General features: G+C 37.5%; 1 protein-coding gene across 4 annotated transcripts in view; it reads right to left on the reverse strand.

Moving 5' to 3' along the window:
• LOC121301837 (serine/threonine-protein kinase tousled-like 2) overlaps positions 1 to 23813 on the reverse strand; it is a 40829-nt gene that overhangs the window by 13044 nt on the left and 3972 nt on the right. Inside the window, exons 3-15 of one of the 4 annotated variants that reach the window (XM_041231465.1) lie at positions 16676 to 16747; positions 10959 to 11028; positions 10524 to 10601; positions 8452 to 8495; positions 7899 to 7997; positions 7071 to 7166; positions 6368 to 6460; positions 5921 to 6031; positions 5308 to 5444; positions 3380 to 3532; positions 2605 to 2671; positions 2052 to 2149; positions 1882 to 1963 (exon numbers count right to left, since the gene is read on the reverse strand). In XM_041231465.1, coding sequence (XP_041087399.1) covers positions 1882 to 1963; positions 2052 to 2149; positions 2605 to 2671; positions 3380 to 3532; positions 5308 to 5444; positions 5921 to 6031; positions 6368 to 6460; positions 7071 to 7166; positions 7899 to 7997; positions 8452 to 8495; positions 10524 to 10601; positions 10959 to 11028; positions 16676 to 16747 — 1200 coding nt within the window. The remainder of the gene's footprint in view (positions 1 to 1881; positions 1964 to 2051; positions 2150 to 2604; positions 2672 to 3379; positions 3533 to 5307; positions 5445 to 5920; positions 6032 to 6367; positions 6461 to 7070; positions 7167 to 7898; positions 7998 to 8451; positions 8496 to 10523; positions 10602 to 10958; positions 11029 to 16675; positions 16748 to 23813) is intronic. The other 3 variants (XM_041231467.1, XM_041231466.1, XM_041231468.1) reach the window with 3 other exon arrangements.

Below are 23813 nucleotides of genomic sequence, written 5' to 3' on the forward strand. Positions count from 1 at the left end.
ATAAAACTCAACATTACAAAACTCCCTGTAACCTATGAATTCTTTTATGGACAGCATAAGATTTATCACTTTGCTGATAGGCCCCCTCCTAAGGGCTTTTCAAAGGTTAGGCAACACTGTACAACGGTCTGAATGAAAGCAGCAAGGCTCCTTTATACTTATAAGGAATGGACAATAGATGGACTACCTCACACGACAAAAGCTTTTTTAGTGGAACTGACAAGATTTCATATTTTAGGCTTTCATTCAAATAATGACATAGCATGCACAGATTATGCAGATTCCTCACACTATCTGGTAAAAAGCCATGCAAATTGACAAGGTTTTTTATTTATTTATTTACTAAATGACATTATGTATTCAACGTTTTCAATTATTGCCATTTGCAGGTGACTCTTAAAATGATAGATCTTTATAAATTTAGTGGTTTTATGAGCAAGGTTAAAAAAAAAAAAACAAAGAAAAACAAAAAAACATGTTGCGAAATAAATAAAAATAATAATAATAATAAAAGCCCTTTGCAAAGCACAGAAAAATGCATCTTATCTTTTACACTTTTGTTATTTTCAATTTTGTGACTAGATATCAGATTGCTTTACGCTTTGACTTTTCAGTTCATTAACAGCAAGATAAGGTGCAATTCATGTTACACTAGTAGCATCTATCATGGGTACCAACCAAGCCAAAATGTATACAATTAGCATAGCTAGGAACTCGTGCCAGTGGTCTCCTATATTATTGCTGCAGGCTACTGACCTCAGCACCAGGCTTGTCTGACCTTATATAGGAGTTGAAGTTAAATCTCTTAAACCCAAGTCATAGGACAAGACTGGTTTCATAAAAATTACCATAAAAAAAAAAACTGATAGTTCCATGAATTAGTACAGAAATGTGGGTGAGTAGGGTAGCCTATTGCAGATTTACTACCAGTATTTGGAAAAACATTAAACATTGTGACTGGGTATTTTTTATATCATTAACCTGACATGTTAGATTTTAGGACCATAAGGATCAGAATGGCTGAAGCTACCCTTTAGTTGGAAGCCTTATATATATTCTATATATACGTGTATAACATGTATAGAAATATATAAGCAGTCAAAACAATTGCAGCGAATAATGCATGGATAGTACAAAAGCTCTCTTATGGAATATTGGTATTTTTGTTGGTATCTGCAAACGCAGTTTCCCCTCACTTAAAAAAAATAAATAATTAAAAACAACTGGTGGCTCTACTTGCAGTTCTTCAGCACAACCCCAATTTAAATGCAAATTGCCTGAAAGGTACCAACAAAACAGCATGACAAAAAGGTGAGGCTTATTTTCATTTTTGCATGTAGACCAAGCCATTGATGACAATAACTAAAACCAGGTTTATATATGGAAAACATTTTTAAGACATTATTTTAAAGTGATCTGGATTTGATAGCACCATTAAAAATGGAATATGCATGAATAAAACTCTCCAACCTAGGTTCGGTCCCACATCAGACTGACTGCACCAACGTGTTTTAGGATACAGCTATTGCACCTTGGGGAATAGCACTCGATTTACTGTTGCATCAAAGATCTGAGAAAGAGCTTATTCTTTAAATAACACAAGCTAAAACCACTATGAAAGAAGAAAACTAAAACAGCAAAAGTAACATTTACATTCTAGAAACAGTCTAATCTTTGTAAGATCATAAAAAAAATATATTACAAATTAGGAGGCGGCCATCTATGCCCATCTGGATAACTGACTGGTCTCAAAACTTTATTGAAGGTGGGTCTTAAAAGGATCCAAGTGATTCAGAATCAACAACATGACTAGGTAAACCATTCATACCCTCACCATACATTTAAAATGTGGCGTACTGTTCAACATTTGAAACATCCTACCTTGTACACTTCACTGAATCCACCTCTTCCCAGTAAATGTAACAACAAGTACCGGTCATTCAGTGTGGGGTGATCTTTGAACCTGAAAAACACAACAAAACTTGTTAATGCATTATCCACAAGATATGCTTACATTGTGAACTCTGGAATGAGAAGACAGAGTGACGTACTGCGAGTTGTCTTCGTTGTGTATCCTCTTGAGTTCTCGGATGTGCAGATTTCGTACTCTCTCTAAACGTTCCAGCTCAGCCTGGATCTCAGCTTCCTCCTGCATAAACATTCATGATGAAACATAAACAGCTTTACACATTAATAAATTATAAATTAATAAGTCCTAATCAACATATAGAAAATGTCCAGATTTTATTTAGCTCCACTATAAATGTACAGTTGAGTGTTTGGAAAAAGTTCATTGCATGTCAGAACATACTGACAGCACCTCATAATGCAGTATCCTTGGTTTACATATTAAGTGGCAGCATTTGCTGTAACTCACAAGAAAGATTGCTATTCATTGAAAGTAGGAACTATATTGAAAAAGTATGACTCATAATGGATAACCTAGTCAGTAAACCAGAGAACAGCTTAAAAGACAACATCAATATTAAAAGGAAGTCTCTTTGTCCAGTCTGAACTTAGACTGCATTTCACAATAATGTTTTCACATTGTTGATAAATTAAATTGCTAATGCAAATTGCAATCCTAATGCTAGCTGCAATTACCTTTTTAAGATGCCCAAGCCTAAGTTTGAAAATCTCCTCCTGTTCGTGATACTCTGCTAAAGTTAACCTGCAAAAAAAAAAAAAAAATTACCATATAGGTCTGCAGAAACGGGTCCAAAGAGTGCTCTGTGTTGTAAAGATGAGCTATACAGGGAGCTTCATAATTCACACAACATTGTTCTTTTGCATTTCTTTCAACTCCACTTAATTAATATAATAATCTTTATTTTTATATAGCGCCTTTCATAGTGGACTACCACCACAAAGCGCTTTACAGAGGTAAGCTGTGAACAGTGCATTATATGCAGAGTCACTTACAATAGGACACTGATTTAACATCTCATCCGCAGGATGGAGCACAAGGAGGTTAAGTGACTTGCTCAGGGTCACTCAGTGAATCAGTCAGTGGCAGAGGTGGGATTTGAACCGGTGACCTTCTGGTTACAAGCCCTGGACTTTAACCACTGGACCATACTGCCTCCTAAATGTTAACTGAACAACCCTTTGGTGGCCAAACAATACATCAGAGTCTGTCAGACATTTTTCCTTAGCATTTCATCCCTCACGTGCCCTGCAGTGTTAATGATGCTCCGACACGGATTTCGAATCACCCTGTAGAAAATGGAAGAATGCAACCCTCAGGACTGAAGTTCACTTAAGGCTCCACAGACATCTGATTCATAAATTCTGCATAAGTGGCTTACCTTTTGAATATCCCAATTAAAAACAACGCAGTAAACTAGTATCACTACTGGCCACAGCGACATGGACCTACGTTTCGCTTTCAGCACCGTTGGTTTTGTTTTTCCGTTGTTTCTGCTCGATATTTGGGGGTGGCGTCTGGCCCATAGCTGGTGGTTTCCGCTTTGCTAACATCTTCCTCTGCCTCTCGATCTCCTCTCTCTGGGAGTTTATTCGCTCCTGTTGTCTGAAAAAAAAAACAACACCACAGATGACACACAGATGTAAATGATGGGGTCAAGTGCATACCACACATGTACGAGTTACTTCACCTATGCATAGAATTACAGTATATGAGTCCCAACTACCAGTGGAGTTGCACTGATTAATGGAATTCAATCTGGCATTTCTGATTCAGCAAACAATTATAATAAATAAGATGATAATTATTTACTTTATTTATTTATTTATTTATTAACTTTAATTGAAATAATCCACCACAAAAAGTGTAACAACATGATTTATTTAGAATGTGTATTACTTGTGGCAGCAGGGGCATGTTTTACGTATAAGCATAGATTAACATGAACTTGAGATCACATGCATTTGCTAAAGGAACTGTCTGAATGAAACAAAAATTACAATACAGAACACATTAATACTGAAACACCCATGTGAAAATATACAATGAAGCGATTAATCAGTACATTGTTAGTCTCCAATGTATTTTCTTCCTGCAGCATATCAGAATCTGGTAAGCACATTAAATTGAGGCTTACAGTACAACAGCAGTCTCCAGTGATACTTTCACTGGATAAATAAGACCAACAGATGACCACTATTGTGCAGGTTACAATTACAAAATAAATTACACCAAAAAATTGTTTGTTAAACAAGTACATAAGTTGCTGTTTAGTGAAATGCTGATACTGTAATAGAACAACCAGTGTAATAAATACCCTAATTAACAATTATAAATATTAGGTATTTAAATCACTAAAAATATTAAACATTTAACACAAAAAGACCATTTTAAAATGTGGCAAGAAAATTAAATGGGACCCTGTGACAGAGCGAATGAATCCTAGTCAACAATCTCCCTCCTGACCTGTGAGGGCGCTGTATAACAGGAAGTGTGCCATGTACCAGATGGTCTGGCAGTTCATTCCAGGTTCAGTCGGCGTCACAATGCCCAAAGTCATAACCCTAATGCGGTACGCGATGTGTCAGTCATGGATTGGAGGAGACGTGATTGAACTAGCTATCGCAGGGGGTGTGACTGAAGGTATAATAGGGGATGTGACTATGTAATCTGTTCCTTCATTATGGTTACTGAAAGGATCCATTCGGGAAACGGAAGTAATTAATTACCGTAAGTGTTATGTGTTTTGTTTGTTGCTAACTGTCTGTGCTTGTCATTATAGAAGGCTAAACCTCCGGGAACTGTAACTAAACTGCCAGCAATTAAACCCAGACTACACTTCACCATTGTACAAGAATAAACCTGTAAATCACCACTTTCACTAACAGCACTCACTCTGGACTTGTGACCGTGTTGTGTTTGTGTGTGTCTTGTTTAGTGTATTATTATTATTTCGGGACTGAAACCATGGTTTATCTGAGCGACAAACCGTTGTGTAGAGCCAGTTAATTATTATTTGTCAGCAAATAAAGAGCTGCTTTTTCACCGTGAACTGTCCTGTGTCTATCATTCCTGAGCACCGCATCACCACTGCACCTGTGCACTACAAACCACTTTGCCACAGACTCCTAAAAAGATATTGTTTTGTTTTCATCTGCTTTTCTTTTAAGGTGTCTCCCCCTGAAGATATTTTAGCATGAGAAGCTTAATGAAATAAAATAGGGGGAGCCATTCATGATAGAGTCAAAATACATCAGTTTTTAATTTATTTTTTAAATTAGTGAATTGAAGCTGCAAAGACGTTGCTGGTTGAGTTGTACTCGCATTGTACTGAAAGAGTTACAACAGTGCCACAAGTCTTTGAGACTGTGTCTCCTTACTTTATGAGGTTCTGAAAGGCGTATCCATCTGTCCACTGCTCTGTGAAGGAGGCTCCGTGTCTGACTGTAGTGAAATGCCCCAGTCTGAGACGGTCCTGCATGCTTTTGTCTCGACATGCCATCTTCTCCTGCTTGGACTGAACAAGAAAACCAACATGTCACATCTTCCAAGAGCTCGTTATCAATATAATTGGCAGATGATACATTGTGACTAATTCACACCTTCCTCCTTGTGTGTTACAGATGCCCTCACAACAAAATCTCTTTTTGGGATTAACTGTAATTCTACCAATTCTCCAGAAAATGTATTGTATTTTACTGTAACGGTACATGCATTCTTACAGTAGAAATAAAATATGTAAAGGACTGAGGATTTCCAAAGTGTTTAAACTTCTCTTCCAGCTACCCAAGTACTGTTAAATATGTATCTTCCAATATCACAGAGTCAATCTTCAGGAACAAGTACTGACTTTAGATTAACACTCAGGTTAGCATCCTGGATTTAGCAGTGTGTTCCTTCTATAATTCCAGATCTATGACACAACAGTTAGCTTAAAAAAAACAGGATAGTAGCCATAAACACCTTTCACCCAGAGTTCAAATGGTTCCTTACCTTCTCTATTAGCAGCTTTTTACTCATGGTCACACAATTGTTCAACCTTTCTTTGTACTTCTCCAGCATCTTCTGCTGCTCAGTAATCTGTTGCCTCAAGTCGCAGTTCGTCTGAAGATACAATGTTGGGAATCAGTGAAGATCACTACATGCCTTAGTAAATAAATCAATACATCGGAGTACCAATAGCAAGTTCATACTCAAAATGGAGAAAATACAACAAATACAACAAAACCTAGCAGCTACTGAAGACAGAAGAGTTGAGGATGAAGACTCGATGACAGGATTTTTAAAAAATATACGTATCTCTGCTATAGGAATGTCTGAATTGGCAAATGACTCAGTTTATAAAAAATACATACATATACATTGCTTGCCTCTTGGTTTTTAACCTACACCACACAGTGGTGTGTATCAAATGCTCAATAGAGGAAGCATCATTCTTACCCGTAATAAATCATCTATCCTGCCCTCTTTCTTCTCCAGGTCAGAGTTCTTGTTGTTTTCCAGGGCAGTGAGCTTCTCTATTGTAAGATCTGACTGCAAGTACACCAACACACAGGTTCTCAATAACTGAATTTAAACTTTCTTAAAACAGGACTTGTTCATTATCTAGATGTACAATAATGTATATTTAAGAAAAGCTGGCTTCATATATTGTTTACTTTCATATTAACCCTTATGAAGCAACATCATAAAACTATTTGCTTTAAGCACAAAATACAAAGACAGTTGTTTGGTAATAAAGTATTAACAGCACAATAAAGCCAACAATTATAAAAAAAATAAAAGGATGCATGTGTACCAATCTTTGAGCTTAACCATCGACTAACAATGGTAACTGAAATATGTACACTTTACAAAAGCAGTACAGGTCAGGTATCTGTCACGTGTGTGTGTGTATATGAAAGGGAGTGCTTAAGCAGTTCTCAGCTCATAACTTCCACTGCCCAAGACTGGATCAAGTTGGTTTGTCAACCTGTTCTTTTTTTTGCCTTTACAGTCCAATTAATTCAAGAGCAATCACACTACTTCAAAATACTCACTTAAAAGGCAGTAAATGAGAACTATGATGAAGAATTAGAAAATGGACCTGTTTTATAGTTATGTTGCTTGGATGGGAAATACAAGAGATACGCATGTTCTTTACCTGTGTGGATTTGTGCAGGACAGAGATGGGTTTCTGGGAGCTGCAGGAATGGTCAGTGTTTGACGAGCCTGTAGATGAAGGGCTTCCTTGCTGTACCTGGAGATTAACAAGGTTTAAGCTTAAACATATTGGGAATGTTTGTAATTAAATCAGAAAAGGCATCATATTAGGCCCTCGTCACTTTTTCAAATTACTTCAACATGTAACTGATTATTAGACAAAGTGTACAGCACTTAATTGCATAGGGTCATTCCATAACAAATCACAGAAAAAAACTACACAGTGTGTTTAGGGTTTTTCTAAGCGGAAAAGGGTGTGCCAGGATGGCGTCACGGCCCAAGACGTTACCGGCAGAAATCAGAGACAGAAGCTGCATTGAAGCTCTGTTGCTCACATTTATTAACCAAACACACATAAACAGGAACAAACAAACTGCGGAATGAGGGCCAAAATGAAAAGTCAAACTAAATAATCAAAACGTAGGCTGGGCATTCGCCTTCACTACTTTTCACAAACAAAACACAGTTCCACTCACCAAACTCCCTCTCCTACACAAATGATTTCTACTTCCTTATATACAGGTGGCCACTCCCCAATTATCACTCAATTACCTAAATGGGGAATGGCCACACCTGTGATTGTTGCCAGAGACAGATTTAACCCCATTCCTGCAAACCTCACACTTATTTACACTGGCAGGGGAATTCGGGGGGGAGGGTTGAATTTGTTCATATCCAAATGTGCAAATGGAACGTGGCTATAGCTATAGTCATAGGCAGATGAGCAAGTGGTTATGAAAGCTGTGGCAGGGGAAGGCTGAATACTCACGAATGGAGGTGGGTTGGATAAGGAATGTTGTGGTGAAGACCGAGCCACAGGAGGGGCACTCCTGCCAGGGCTTGTTCCTGAGCCGCTACCACCTGCAAACTGGCACAGAGAAAACCCAGGGTTACCGACCATGTGAGTCAAACACTTTAGCACGTCCAAAACAACAAACGGCAATACGTTTGCAGTAGAACATGCCAAATAACAATATTGCTCAGTTTTGGGAGAAATATTTGAATATCAACACGGGACCCAGCAAAGGTAGAGGAATGTGCTTCTTGCAACACTGCAGGGTTTTAACAGTATGCATTATTTTGACTGCAGAACCAGTGTCCAGTATCAGAAACAGACTACTGATTGAGAAGATTATAAGTAAATCTGGCATTTCCAATGTTTAATTTTTTTGTTGAAAGTGTAAATTAATATTTACAAATTCATATATTATAAAATGAAATACAAATCTTTCCATCCCTGTTGGAATGCATTTCTATTTTGGTCCCTCTGTGAAACAAAAAAGGAAAAACAGAAGTTAAAAAAAGATATATATTTTTCTCACCTCAAAGTAATCACTAATTTTATGCCCTCTTGTTGTGCCTTTCCCTAGAAAGGGAAAAACATATTTATTCTGGAATGCTGACAGGAATTTATAAACAGCACGCCAAAAGCAACGGCACAGTGCTCTCTGCTGGTATAATCAATGCTGTTACCACAACTACTGTCAGTTTGCCAGGAATGGAGAAACATTGCTGTCTGTGTGCAGGCATTGGGGAATGAAGAGGCACAAGAGACAGAATCTTAACAACAAGTACCTTAAACATAACTTACACATTGGATCCTAATATCTGAATCTAACTATAAGACACACAAATCAGTGTGGTCTTGCTGCAATTTCTGTATCCAGAAAGCATTAAACTTGTCACACTATTACTGCAGGTAATGTCACATGTATTTTCAAATATGAATTGCAGTTGATATCATCATCGGTTCGGGTGCGGGTCAAAAAATGTAATTTGAATCGTTAATTTCTTTCTGTCCACTCGTCTGTAACCCTTTCCCAAATAACGTATTAGAAGTTAAGTGCACAGGTATTTCCTGCACTAAAGCAGGAGGCGATTAGGGAGGAGTCAGCTGTCTAAGCAGGGTTCTCTGTTTGTATTGCTGCTTGTTTGATACGTCGCAAGATCCTTTTATCATGTCTGCTTGGTGATTTTAAAAATGGCTGTGGATGAGGTGAAACAAAAGACAGAGCAGGGTTTATATCATGTAGTGGATAATAGTGGAATTATTTTGGAATCATAACGAATGAAAATAAAACCTGTCACGTTCTTGTGGAAGACAGCCACAAAACTGGTACATCACTGCGAAAGCACAGGTGTAGCTCCCTTTCAACTAGTGGCATGAAAGGAATAGACAGGTATTTATAGTATAGTAAGCAGAGATAGTTAATATGTTACAATGTTAAAATACACCCACCCCTTGTTATATTGCCCCTTGCTATACTGTGGATTCGGATATATTGCATCCTAGAGTTGGCTCCCAATTTTTACGGTCTAACTGCGTATGCCTTAGCTGCAATATACATAAGCACTTAGAATTACTGTTCATTTTATTTCGTATTGCACGTCACAAACAAAAATATACAAAACAATTAAAAACAAAGCATTAATATCGTACTGTTATCATACCACGTATTGCACAATAACACAAAGCAAATTATGTATCTACTTGCTGAAGCGGTTTTAATTTTAGCCAACAAGGTTTTCACGTGCGGCAGCAATGCACAAGTAAAAAAAGTCAGTGACGTCAGCTCCCTAACAACAAGCCTTCTGTGTTTTTGTTGGGAATGGATTCTTTCAATGCAGTGGGTTTGGGCATTTGACAATGAAGAGGAAGACTCATGAAATTAACTGGAGACTGAAGTTAATGAGAAGCAATTACCCTCTGTTGTACGAATTAAAACGGCGTGCTGCTTTTTATACGAAAAATGAGAAAAAGCAGGTTGTATAGAGGATTTGTACTGGACCCTGACGCACCTGATAAAACGAGGGACTGGTGTACAATATTTATTTGTTAGCCTATTTGTTTTTCTATGGGTCTCTTGCTATATTGCGGCCCTCGATATATAGCAGATTTATACTGGAACCCGACACCCACGATAGAGTGGATGGCGTATATCCAGATTACTAGAGAAAGCAACCACGCTGTATAGCCTATTGTATAAACTCAAACTGTGCAGAATGGTAGATGTATCTGTGTGTGAATGTGAGCGAGTCAGTCGACGCAGGAAGTAGGTAAAGGACAAACGCTTGTGGTTTCGGGTCGAGTTGTAGGTCTTATTAAAGTGGGTCGGGTCGCGGGTTCGTGTCAGTTCTTATAGTAGCGAGTCTTACCCACGCAGGACTCTGCTCTGTGCTTTTATCCAATCTACTCTTCCTGTTTCCACAACAGGGCTGCTTGTAGAGGGAGTTTTAACGTACAAAGCCTTCCCTCAGATCCAGTAAAGGGGCATAAGATCTAAATAGCACTGGCTACATAATTAAAAGACCATCCTTCCTGGTATTTTACATACTTTTGGACATAAATATAATGTTAAGGGCTATAAATCCGTCAGTGCATGGAATGTATTACCAAGACTTCTTGTTGCTGTTGAATCATTGAGATTCTTTAAGAACCAACCAGACAGTTCTGGGACCATCCAAAACAGTGCTGAATTTAGAAAAAAAAAATATTAAAGAAAAGCAATACAGTTCTGGGATCAACTAGGAATCAGGGAAGCATTCATGTACTAACCTATTTTGATTGTAACTTTTCTTATGTTCTTAATGTGTGACAAATCTTATAAATACAGAAACGAAAGACTTGACTGAGACTTTTCAAAACATGCTGTCTAATTCTATTATATAGCTTTTACTCAGAACTACTGTACACATTCATCTTGTGCTAAAAGGCAACAACATACTTGTTAAGACTTAACCATGGGTGTGGTTTTACATCACCTATGATAACGCAATGTAAGCCACTGTGCTCTACATAAGATATGCTCAGAGAAAAAAGAGCCTTTACCTTGACTAGTATCATACGGCTCCACTTTCCGCTTCCTGTTCCTCTGTTCATTCGTTTTTTTCTCAGGAGTCTATTGAATAAAAAAATGAGAAATTCAAATGTTTCATTATGAACAACTGTGATGCTTCTGGGCTTACTTGATGACCAGTCTTAGAAAAATTATAGTACCTTACCAGTAAATCAAATTCTCCCACAGACACACACACACCGCACAAGATACCTACTTCTCAGACACTCGATCTTGACATCTCTTGCATTGCTGACCAGCCAGATCTGCTGCTTGTACTGTGATAATAATGTGGACGAGCACCATTTGACTTCATTAACATTTCAAGGTGTCATTGAGTCACCAGCAGATTTACCTTTAACCCTTTCAGGACCAAGCTTTTTTCAGTGGGATGCTCCCCCAGGACCAGGTGTTTTTTGGCTGTAGTTGACTCTCTTCCTATAAATAGTCACTAAAAATTTATTTTTTACATCTTGGAAATGGTGTCCTTTCTTCAGAACACTCTGGGGAACATTATAAAGTACTTGAGAAACCATACAAACTTTTTTTTTTTATGTATTCTGCTTCGAGATACATGTATAAAAACATGTTATTCTATGACCCGTGGGACATTACAATACTTCCCGAAAGTTTTGCTGAAAATGATTGATGTTTAGACAAATTACAAGACATTGTTTCACCTGAGGGATTGCAATGACATAATACATGTTTATTCTCAGGGTCTTACAAGCAATAATGGACACTACTCTCAATTTATGTTCTCAAAATAAATATTAATAAATAAAATAAGTTATTCATTCCATTATCAGTAATAAGGAAGAAAAAAAAACAAACATACCGGATACATTTTGCTCATGAAACAGTATCTAGTTATATCCACTCCTTTCTTGACATTTACAAATGTTGTAAAAACATATATATTAAAACACACAAGAAAGAATACATTTTTTAATATAATTATAAGTCAAATACATCAGATTTACATTGTTTCTCCTCTTTTTTTTTTATTAGCTCTAAACAAGTCCCAGTGAAGGAAGTGAACATCAGTCCCTCTCCTGTCCACTGATATATGTTTCAAGGCGGTTGCTCTCGTTTACCAAAGGGTCATGCGTGACAGCAAAAAAAGGGACGGAGAATCGTAATCTGTTCCTTCGTTTTGGTTGTTATTAAGTGTCCCAGAATTACCTGTATTGTTGTGGATAATGGTGAGTGTTTGTTTTATTCTGTGTATTTGTTATGTGTTATCATTAGAGCTAACACGTTCCGGAGCTGTCGCCAGAGGCCAGCACAAACCTGGAACAGCACTGCACTTACTACAAATTTGCACCACTAGCACTAATTCACGCACTAACAGACTAGTGTATGTGTTTTGTGTGGATGTATAATAACAGGATTATTATTTGCTGGGCAACTCAGAGATTATAAATTAAGTAATACATGCTGCTGTATTACTTACCTTCATTATTATTTACTGTTTGTTTTGCCATCAGGCACTGGACTTTAATTTATTTTTAACAAACCGTTTCACCTGGATTACAACTGTCTGTGTGCACCTGCACACTATCAACCACTCTGCCACAAACCCCCACTTTCTTGCAAAATATGAAATAACCTAGTTCTCAGATTCTACTGCAACCTTAATTAGAGACCAAAAACAAAGGATCCCAAGTAGCATAGTCTTAGGGGTATGTCATATATAGGGGTCTTTCAAAATTACGGTAAATATACATATTTCTCGTGGGTAGGTTATGGAATAAAATTTGGATTTCGCGGACATTTCGCAGACCTGTTTAAACATTAAATAAACCTAAGTAGACAATATTTACGAGCACTATAAAAGCCTAAATACAGTGGACTTGCTCCTTACTAAAACAGAGTGCTGTCATTTGTTAAAGGCAAGCATGCAACATCCCCCAACAGAATCTGCCAACATTCTCTGTCTGGTGTGGACTTGCCTATACATTGAGACTGCACATTCAGCATCCACTGAATTGGTTGGAAGTGTAAGGCAAAACTTTGCCAAATTATGTGGAAATAGAGTAGAAACAGACCCAAAACTCGGTTACCCAAGGGCATCTGGCTTACTTTAATGAAGACAATATTTGCAGCATGTCCATTGTCATGTTATTTGTCCCATCCAATAACTTATTTAATTAGTACCGAGCCAAAATAATGAAAAAGTGCCTAATTCTAACTGTGTTTAAAAAGCAGCAGGTTGTTTGAAGCGAGGTGGCTGTGCTAGTACCGATTTAACTTTGCTACAACCGACAGGAATAGTTTTTGTCTGCACTGACTTTCCAGTTTGTTTTCTGAAAGCTGTTTATTTTACGTTCTGTTCAGCAGCCTCTGTAGTGGTCTTTCGTTTAATGTGCGATTCTAAAGCTAAATAGCGATCGATTGTATTTTCTCCAAAGACACATTAAAAGATGTGCAAAACAATTACCTTCATCTATATGTACCATTTCTTTGGGAAATACCTTAACATGATCATCAGCCGAAATATACTTAGCTTTTTTTGTTTTTTGTCCGAAGGTTCGTATGCCAGCCAGGGATTCGAAGATTGCTCTCCACCTCATGTTATCCAGAGGCAAACCTTTAATTCCTTCATTCACACCATCTCGACAGCAAAGCGTTGTATAGCGTAAACTGTATTTAAAGAAATGTCCCTCTGCTGTTTGGGATTTTTTTCTTTTATCATTATTAGTATTATAATTTTTAGTAGTAGTAAAATGTGACTGATAAACTGCTTGGAATGGTGACTGTTAAATAAAGCTTTGTCCACAGCAGTTGGTGCTGCTACAGTGCAAGCTACTGTATAGATCGCAAGCAGGCTCAAATACGTGTAAATAAAGGTAATTGCATTTTTATTTAAATTATAAAAACATGATTACTGTTCTATATAACATATTTAAACTACACGTGAATGTTTTAATCCATTTATATGGATTACCTGTAAACAGGATTTTCAATTAAATATAAACAGGTAGCTATGGTGACGTCACCAAAAAATTATGCAATTGAGTACCATCGAAGGTTCGAACCTTCCTTCGGTAATGTGTTCCCAACCTTTGAAGGTCAAAATGTAGCCTTCGTTGCAGCCCTAAAAAACAGCACGAGTACTTTACGCAAAGCTAATTTACATATCAACCCCCACCTTTCCCATTCATTTGCATGACATCGGGTGAAAAGCCTGGTTTACTCGAGTAAAATAAACTGAGAGAATGGAAACCCCAAATAAATATGTCTCCGTTGTCTTATGACTTTTTTTTTTTTATTTGTAAAAAGCAATTAGAAATATTACTTTGAAGTTCTCTATATAATTCAAATGTCTCTACAATAAGCAATATCATGCAAAATTCAGCTTTGCTTTTTTTTTTTCTTTTAAATTCAACAATGCTTCCAAACCCTACCCTAGGATATTTATGTCCTTCTTCTGCTCATTAATGATTGGACAGCTGTAAAAGCAGGGCTGATTGTTGACTTTCCCATTGGTTAAACTGAAGACCTTTACTGCTTATGTCCCGCCTGTGCTCACTTATGATTGGACTGCCAAAAAGAAATGCAGATCTTCTATTGGTTGATTTTATTATATACAAAAAATAACGATAGGCTGTGGATGCAACCCCAGTTCCCTGAAAGAGAAAATAACCAGCAAGGATGGGCTATCGCCCCCAGGCAGTTGGATTTAGCTGAGCTTATGTCAAAGCTGCCGACAGGCTGGTGCATGCACTGACGTCTAAGCCCGCCCCCTTGTTGGCTTAGAATACCCAGTACACGCAACATCACGTTCTCCTTTGCTTCAGGCCGTGAAGGCTCCTGAGGCAACCTCGCGACTTGATGGTTATTTTCTCTTTCAGTGAACCAGGGTTGCATCCGCAACCTATCGTTCCCTTTCAATTTGAAAATAACCATCACGGATGGGAACAGTGTACCCAAGCCGTCGCGAGTGAAAAACGCAACTGCATAGGCGTCCATCTACGCATGTGCGGAGCAGCGCCTCAGCTCGACGCTCTACATGTCTGTATTATGCGGCATGAGAGAGTCTAACACAGATGCTCTGAATGATGGAGCAGAGGAACCCAGCACATTCAATCTGTAAAACCTCGTAAATGTATGCGATGTAGCCCAACTGGCCGCAGCGCAAATCTCAGACACGTGCACACCTCTGAAGAGGGCCCAGGCAGTCGCCACTCCCCTAGTGGAATGCGCCTTCAACTGCCCTGGTGGCAAGTGGTCTACAGATTCATATGCTAACTTAATAGCATCCACTATCCAATGGGAAAGACGTTGCTTTGATAACGCCTGCCCCAAGGTCTTAGAACCATGACACACAAAGAACTGCTGTGTCTGCCTCACGCCTCATGTACGGTCAATATAACACTGTAATGCCCGCACTGGGCAGAGTGTGTGTAACCGTTCTTCCTCCAGGGAAGAGAAAGGGGGAAGATGGAATGGAATCAAGTCCACCTACTGGTTCAGTGGCCCGGAGATATAACCTTCGACAAGAATGCTGTATTAGGACGCATGGAGACCCTAGATCCGTCTCCTGTGAAGCGAGTAGAAGAGGGATGCACTGATAATGCGTGTAACTCACTCACCTGCTTAACTGAAACAACAGCTAGTCAAAATGCGTTTTTTACAGACAGGAGCTTCAACTCCACATTGTGGACAGGCTCAAATGGGGTCTTGGTAAGGGCTTCCAGCATCACATCAAGGCTCCACGATAGTAAGCTGGTCCATTTTGGAGGTTGCAAACACCTTGCGCCCCTCAGGAACTGAGATGCCAAAAAATGGCATCCTGGTGACAATCTATCAATACGTACGCAGCAAGCCAATATGGCAGCTAAATATACCATCAGTGTAGAGGGAGATTTCTCTACATCTAAAAGCTTCTGAAGGAACTGTAGTATTACTGCCATCGGGCACAATATTGGGTCATAGCAAAGGGGGGGGGGTTAACCGAGTACGTTCAAGCACCAATGTACAAGTACCCGAGTGTCGAAACGCATAGACCGGGCACCGAGAGTCAAAGCGCCGAGCACGAGCACCGTGCCGAACTAAAGCTTGTGCGCTGAGGTGCGTGTGCCAATTGTCATGCGTGTGCACCAAGCACCAAGGCACGTGTACCGAGCATCGAGCGCTGAAGCACCGAGCACGTGCACCGAGCATCAAAGCACCTTACTTATTTTGCACTTTCATTAGCTACACAGAGTTTTGAAAGAACCACACGTTACAGCCAGCATTTTCATTAAAAAACAAATTATAACTGGTACTACTTTTGGTTAAAGAAAGCTCTCTGTTTCTAGATCATATTCTCAGGATGCACTTACACTACATACGCTTGCACTTACCGAGTCATTTCACCTCAGCAGTTTCTTCTGGGTCATGCTACTGGCTGAAAGCATGTCAGTGAATACAGGAAACAGCTGTCTGATTAATGACAGCCTTTGAAGAGGTGGAGATAACTTCACACTGACCAAGCAAGTACAACACTCACAAATCACGGCTCGCATAATAGGAGATTTCTTTAAATAAGTGTAGTCACAGATATCATGTTCAACAAAAAACATGTTTAATATAACTAGGTTTCTTCCAAAAGTGGATATTTGAGACCTATATAGCAATGGAAGTGTACAAAAGGTAAGACTTACGGAATTATTTTGTTAGCTACAGTACAAACATCTGAACTCCTACATGGGGACATACTGACCTCCAACTCCTTGTCACTGAGAGACCCCACGCTGCACAAACTCTGGTTGGAAGACTCGTTATTAACTGGACCCTGAAAGAAACAACAGAGGAATCACATGAGAAGGAGCAGCTAAAAACAGCGGTGAAACTAGCATTAGATCTGTATTGTTTAAAGCTGTTACTCATAACAAATCAAACTCCCCTTTAAACCGACTGCTTGACTTTGTGCCAGATATGAAGCAGTGTTTCAGACAAAAGTTAAATCAATAGCTGATTAATTATTTATTGCAGTGCAATGTCAACGAATACCAGAGGAAAGTCTGGACAACACCCTGAGAGTTGATTTTCAAACACAACTACAGTCATGTCTGAGATTAACTCACACTAGCTTAGAGAAAATCATAAAGCAAACATTTACTTTAAGCAAGCTTATCAGTTACACTCATTAAAACTATAAGAAACTAAGTGAAGTAGGCGAACATTAAAACTAGTGCCTTCGTCAGTGTACCAATGATTCTCAATAACCTGTTCCATAGAATGTCAAAACCAAGTTTGAATAAGTGTTTCTCTTGATATGTAAATGTATGAGTGTGGTAGAGACGTACAGGATGCTCCATTTACCCCCCCCCCACCCCCCACCAGAGTTTTCATACTGTAACTTGAGTTAAAGAATATCCTCTTCAAGTTTAATCAAAACTGGATAAGCAGTTCTCTAGTTATGTACAAATCTAAGAGTGATAACTGTACAAACTAATGGTAGGACTGGCAGACAGCCACCACATACCCATAGCTTATGATACATTTAATAACTTGTGCAATACTGGGTATATATTTATACATGTCCCCGTCAAGCTCCCTCCCAGTGAATATATTGTATTATTTAAAATACGTGCACTGTTCTATATTCCAATAATGCTATGCAGAAGTATACTGCCAGTATCATGTCACTTTGATTTCTGCAATAGTGGTATATTTTTACTGTTGATTTATTTCACCTTTTTAAAGCCAAGTTTGCAATCTTCATACAGTGCTTGAAGCTCCTTTGAAGGTCATTGCTTTACCCAGGTATTAATTAATTATGTGATTTGTACAGAAATTCAAGCTACAATTACAAGTGAGACTTGCCATCTCTTGCCAGCAGGTGACCGTCTCAATCACCTAGTATGCTGCTGTATAAAGTAAACCGCAGGTTTGTTAAAAAGGGCAATACAATTGAACATTACATGTTCTGAATTAAAATGTCCTTCTTTACTCCCCCTAAACATGTGAAGGGTAGGCTATCAAATACAAATGTTTTATTTTAAAAAATACTGTCCTTTTCCAAGAAACACAAATGACAGCCATCTTAGGTCACAGGTTTTGTAACACTGACAATGTGAAGTCAGCTGAACTGGTTAATGAGATATTAGTACTAGATGCAGCAGCAAATTTGCAAACTCATACAAGCACCCTTTAATTAAAACTATAGCAACACAGTTTTACATGGGAAATCCACTTGGCTGCCCATCCAGAATGGACTACTATTTATGAATCTGTACTACTAGAAAAATCGCTCTTGGGGATGGGAATCAGCCCTGGATTGTATTGTATTGTTCATTTTAGGTGATCGACTGTGCTACCTTACTGTTTCATATATAGTTTTGACACAGTTACAAGATTTCGAATTTTGAGTTTATGCTTTTTAATCTCGCAGTGGAATAGCAGATATACATTTGTATTTTCGCACACAATATTAGAGTAAGATCCGTCATGTTTACTATAAACTATGAATCCTAAACCAATGTGACTGCCTGTAATCACGTTGTGGTAAATGCTAGTTTATACTGTAGGGCAGACCCATATAAAACGATTACATTTGTTCTCACTCAGACCATCTTACTGTATTTAGAAAGACGATACCTGAACACGTTTTCAGGTTTTTACAGCTTGAAGTGTTACAGAACACCCTGCAAAGTTCACAAGAAATGTATTAAGTTAAATTTGTTGTGTCCCATGTTGTTCGTATCGCAGCATTATATTTTAAACATACTGCTGACTCTTTAAATTTCAATCACACATCATGGGTTATAAATTAACTGGACAATCCATTTCTCAGCGTTTACTCGGCAATGATCACCAAGAGAAATATAAATGTCTAAAGATCGCTGTGTACCCAGATCATGCTCCCTCCTGCAACAATGCTGTTTTCAGTTCCTCCAAAATGTTAATTATTTCAACCGGGGCACCAGAAATGTTACAGGAGGGAGCATGAACTTGATACACTTGAAAGTGCCAAAAAAAACCCCCAAAAAAACAAAAACAAAAACCAAACACCCCTCACCCCACCCACACGAGCAAAAGACAATAAGTAATTCCCTAGTTTGTGTACCTATGATGTGAGAATAAAGAAAAACCATCATAATTAACTGAAATATCTTGATAAATATTTTGCTGTGATACGGGCAACACAGGATACAGCAAAGGTAAAGTAACATGCTCCTTTAACACTGCAGGCGGTTCAGCAGGGTTTAAAACAATTGCAAATATTGCACACAAAAGAAATAGCCTATTCTGGTGATCTGAAGCAGACTGAAAAGCATGCTACAGCTGGCAGTGCCCTGTCATAAAACCCAGACAGCACTTTGTAAATTGTCTGCCTCATACCCAATTTCTTCAGCTGCATCCCAATTCAAGTTCTCCAACAAGACTGTCAGACTAAGCTGTTCATTTATCACAGTGCATGATTTGTAACAGTTCAAAATAAAGACTAATAACTGTACAGGTTTGTGCTTTAGTGTATGGATGTGCTTTTGGTACATTTTTATGAACATTTAAATGCTATGCAGGTGTCAGCGTTTAAATGTTTAAACCATATCTACATACATACACAAGCTCTCTTTATATTACATTCATGTATACAGACAGCCCTGGTTAGTATTTCTAAGCAAAGAAACCCTAAATAAGCAAATAACGTTTTAACATTGAAATACTTAACTACAAAGTAAAAAAAAAAAAAAAAAAAAAAAAATACATACAAACCAAAGTATATATTGAAATTAGGGCCGTCACGCGACTCAAATTTTTGATTGGTTAATTTAAATAGGCATTAGTTGATTAACCGGTAGATTCATCCGTGCACATTTTTTTTTAATAAATGCAACGATCTTACAGCAGCTGTACTGCATGGAATACTAAAAAACAACAGAATCTTAAGGAAAAAAACGCAATGGGAATTTGGTTATTTTAAAAGCATTTGTGTTATTTGTATCTTAGTAAAGGTCTCTCTTTGTATTAGTGCTGCACTATTGAGATGTACCTGTGCTGGCCCTGTGGGAACAAAGTGAATCAACTAAATCAACTTTTATTTATTTATTTAAAAAACAACAACAACAACAACATAATAATAATAATAATAAACAAAAAACAGATTACATATGCACAGATTACAATACAGTTTTATACATATATACAATATATATATATATATATATATATATATATATATATATATATATATATATAAATTATTTATTTTTTTTAACTATCCACTTATGTTGACAAATTACATAGATCAAAGATTTTTTTGTTTTGTTTTAAACAAATGATTTTTGAGTAAAAAAAAAAAGTGCAATGGAAAATTAAAGCTTATACATAATGCGTTCTCTGAATTAATATTGAAAAAAATAACTTTTTTAAATCGCGTTACACATATTTACAGGGATGCAAGGATTAACTAAATGTCAGTCAACATCTAGTGTGTTCTGTTTATTACACTATGTAACACAATTTTTGTTCCTGGGTAGTAAGTGTTATTTCCTAATTGCTTATGCCTCAGAAGTATAGAAAATGGCTATTATTCCCCACAAACTTTGCTTTTGTGACCAGGACAGTGATATTTCAAAATATCACTATTTCCAATGGGAAAATGGGCAAATGTGTGTCTTTTCGTTCACATAAAGTCAGAAAAAAACAACATATGAATCCAAATTAACATGTATTTATACTTAAGTAATACAAAGATGACTACAAAAGATTTAGAAGCGAGTTGTTTCTCGAGATTTACAATTATACTGTATTTAACCAAACAGTTGAGATGTGCAGATCACAATTTTTTTCAGAAAATCTCTAATCGGGTTTCATAAATCTTCACAAAACTATATGAATCCACATGGGCCCTCCCCTGATAAGACCATTGAAGTCCTCCTGTATTACTTTAGCATAGTTTTTAAATCTCAAATTGTAATTGTTCTGTTTATTTTAAATGTAATGTAAACGCAAATCCAATAACTAAGTGTCCTTTTGGTATTCTACAGGCATTACAGTATCTTGCATAGACATGCATGTACAAGTACCATCTTTGAAATATTTGTTTCGCCTATTATTGTTAACATGAATCCACACTTTCACAGGTCTCTTATTTAGTTTCCCAGACTTGCATGAAAGCTTTGTATTCTAAATCAGGGATTTGAATTGGATTTGATTTAAATCAGATTTTTAAAAAATTATTATTTCTTTGTAGTGCCATAGTTGTAGCTCTACAGCACCTCCAAACTGTACATTTAACGATGTTGGAAATAGTGGTTTGTGAATAGTTAAATAACAAACTAAATTGCTCAATCTTAAATGAATACATAAATAAAGCTAATTATTTATCATTGTGGCATCCTCTAAATGTGAACTACAGTATGTGAAATACAAGAATTTTGCGATGGAGTACACCAGAGAAAAATACCCCTCACTCATCCCAGTCAGTTCGTTCTTTTACTTTTCTTTGATTTCCTCTTTCTGTGTCAGTCCAAACACACGCAGTTCTTACTCAGGACTACTTTGCTTTTTATAGTGTGTTCAATTGTTAAAGCTCCTGATCGCACCACTAAATAAACCTGGTTCCAGCGGGTCTTAACACAGTGTTTGATCGTCATCAGAATTGCTTCGGCGAATATGTTAACGATGGAGCAGGCGCTCTATAACGGAGCAAGACAAGGCAGGTCTTCAGAATACCACTTCAGTACAGTCTTATTTTTCTCTATTTCTTCATTTATGCGCTGTGATCAAAATACAGCCGTAACAGTTTTAGTTTATAGACAGTAAGAGTTTAAGATGTTTGTGTTAATAAAAAAAACATACTTGATGTCTCTTCCTTGAGAAACTACATAAAATAGGTAGTAAATGAAACAATGATTTAAAATCAATGATTTTTTTAATCAAGTGATTTAAATCAGTGATTTCAATCGGTCAACCCTGACTCTAATGTGCTTTGTGGTTGTGCACCTGTAACTTTATAAAATGTGCATTTGCAAGTGGAGACCTCAGTCTTTCTGTATTTTAATGGAACCAACGGTAACCAAGACATCAATGAGTTTACAGACGGCACAAGATGTTATGGCCCTTATTCTAAAAATGTCAATGCTTATGCACTGAACGTGCCCCTCCGTCCATCTGCCTGTCATACTTTATAGTGAACATAACAAAAATTGCAGCCAATCAACCAATATCTTAACGCTTTCATTACCATATACTGTCGCTATGTGTATACAAAGCATGCACCACTTTTAAAAATGCTTTGCAATTATGCAGATTTTTTCATCCAGCATTGTTTCTGCTCCTAATCGGAATAAGTCTAACATAGAGGATGGGCACCATTTTGTTGTCTCTCATACCTGGATAGGCTACCAGGTTTAGGAGTAGGATGGTGTGCTAACAAGCAGTGAGCCTTGATAATGTATCCATAGGTAGCGCAGGGCTCGCAAAAAATCGCTAACCCGACGTTCCGGGACAACCAAAAAAATCAGCCCGGTAAAACACGTTTAGAGGGATCAATGTTTTTGATTGATAATGCTTGAGTGATTTCTGGAGTGACGTACACGTAAACATTGCTTGCGACCAAATCCTGTGACGATTGCCCCGTGTAACACCCCAGACAACTCTAGCAATCATATCTAGTCAGCGCTCTGGTATATGTCACGTGACTGACTGCTACTGATGTTGGCTCGTACAGGTCTATGCAACCGGCACAGCAAAGCAACATTTGATTTTTATTTATTTATTTATTTAAATAAGGAATCAAGATTTCAATGAACATTTGCAATTGAACCAAAACCTAAACTTTGATATATTTTTTTTTTTTTTTTTTAGGGGGTGCGGGTTACTGTGTTCTTCAGTACTAATATTAGAAACTTAGCTAATGCCTTTATCCAAGGTGACTTCCTTAACTTATATTGTTAGTTCTGGATTGTCCTTTTACCATAGCGAACAAAAGGCTTTGGACTCAAACAGGGTTGTTATAGTGACGGTGTACTGTATTTAGTATTTGACTTTTATGCTTAATACACGACACTTCCACATTTTAATATATAATGTGTGCACATGTTATTTCATTTTTGTTATTTTTCACCACCCATAGTGTTCAACATTTAACAGAGGGTATAAAGAAGTTTGGATCAGAATCCAATATCATGCTTTACAAAAAAGTAACATACTGCAAGTATACTTGTGCCAGAATCGTCTGGTTTTATTATACTACTGGTACCATCATTCTATCCTATTTTGGCACAAGTATACTTGCAGTATACAACTTTGTATATTATTATTTTTAAATAATGCAATGTAGTTCTCAAATATTGGACATTTCTCAGATTGTATCTTACTTGCATACCTGCATTGTCTCGTGCTAGATATGCACCTCCAGATTATAACAAATACTTTTAGAAAACCAGGAACAACTGCTCTGGATCAAAAAGCTAAAATGCTCTGCAGCTGCCCGTCTGTGTGGATAACCATCAAAAAACTAGTAGAAACTAACTAAAACACAAGTCTGGGAAAAACAAATGGAAATCTGGAGAAAGTATGGAATTTTGATGTTGAAAAAGTATATGAACCCTGAGATACTGTACCTATATTGAGTACAGTGTACTTTGTACAAATCACAGTCCATAGTTCAATTATGGCCAACTTGACATTTTTTTGGACAACCAAATGTCGGCAATGGACTGCCCGAAGTGCAAGTACCATTACCAAAATTTTGCGAGCCCTGTACCGAGTCAGCAGGTGGCTCATCTGGTAAAAGCACCGACATCTGGAGAACACAGTCAGGCATGTCAGCATGTGCTACTTCAAGGAATGTTGAAAACAAATAATTGACCTCTTATTCCGTGACGTTGACCATAAGGTCAGAGGTT

The sequence above is a fragment of the Polyodon spathula genome, chromosome 28 (genome assembly GCF_017654505.1).
Source record: "Polyodon spathula isolate WHYD16114869_AA chromosome 28, ASM1765450v1, whole genome shotgun sequence".
Lineage (NCBI taxonomy): Eukaryota > Metazoa > Chordata > Actinopteri > Acipenseriformes > Polyodontidae > Polyodon > Polyodon spathula.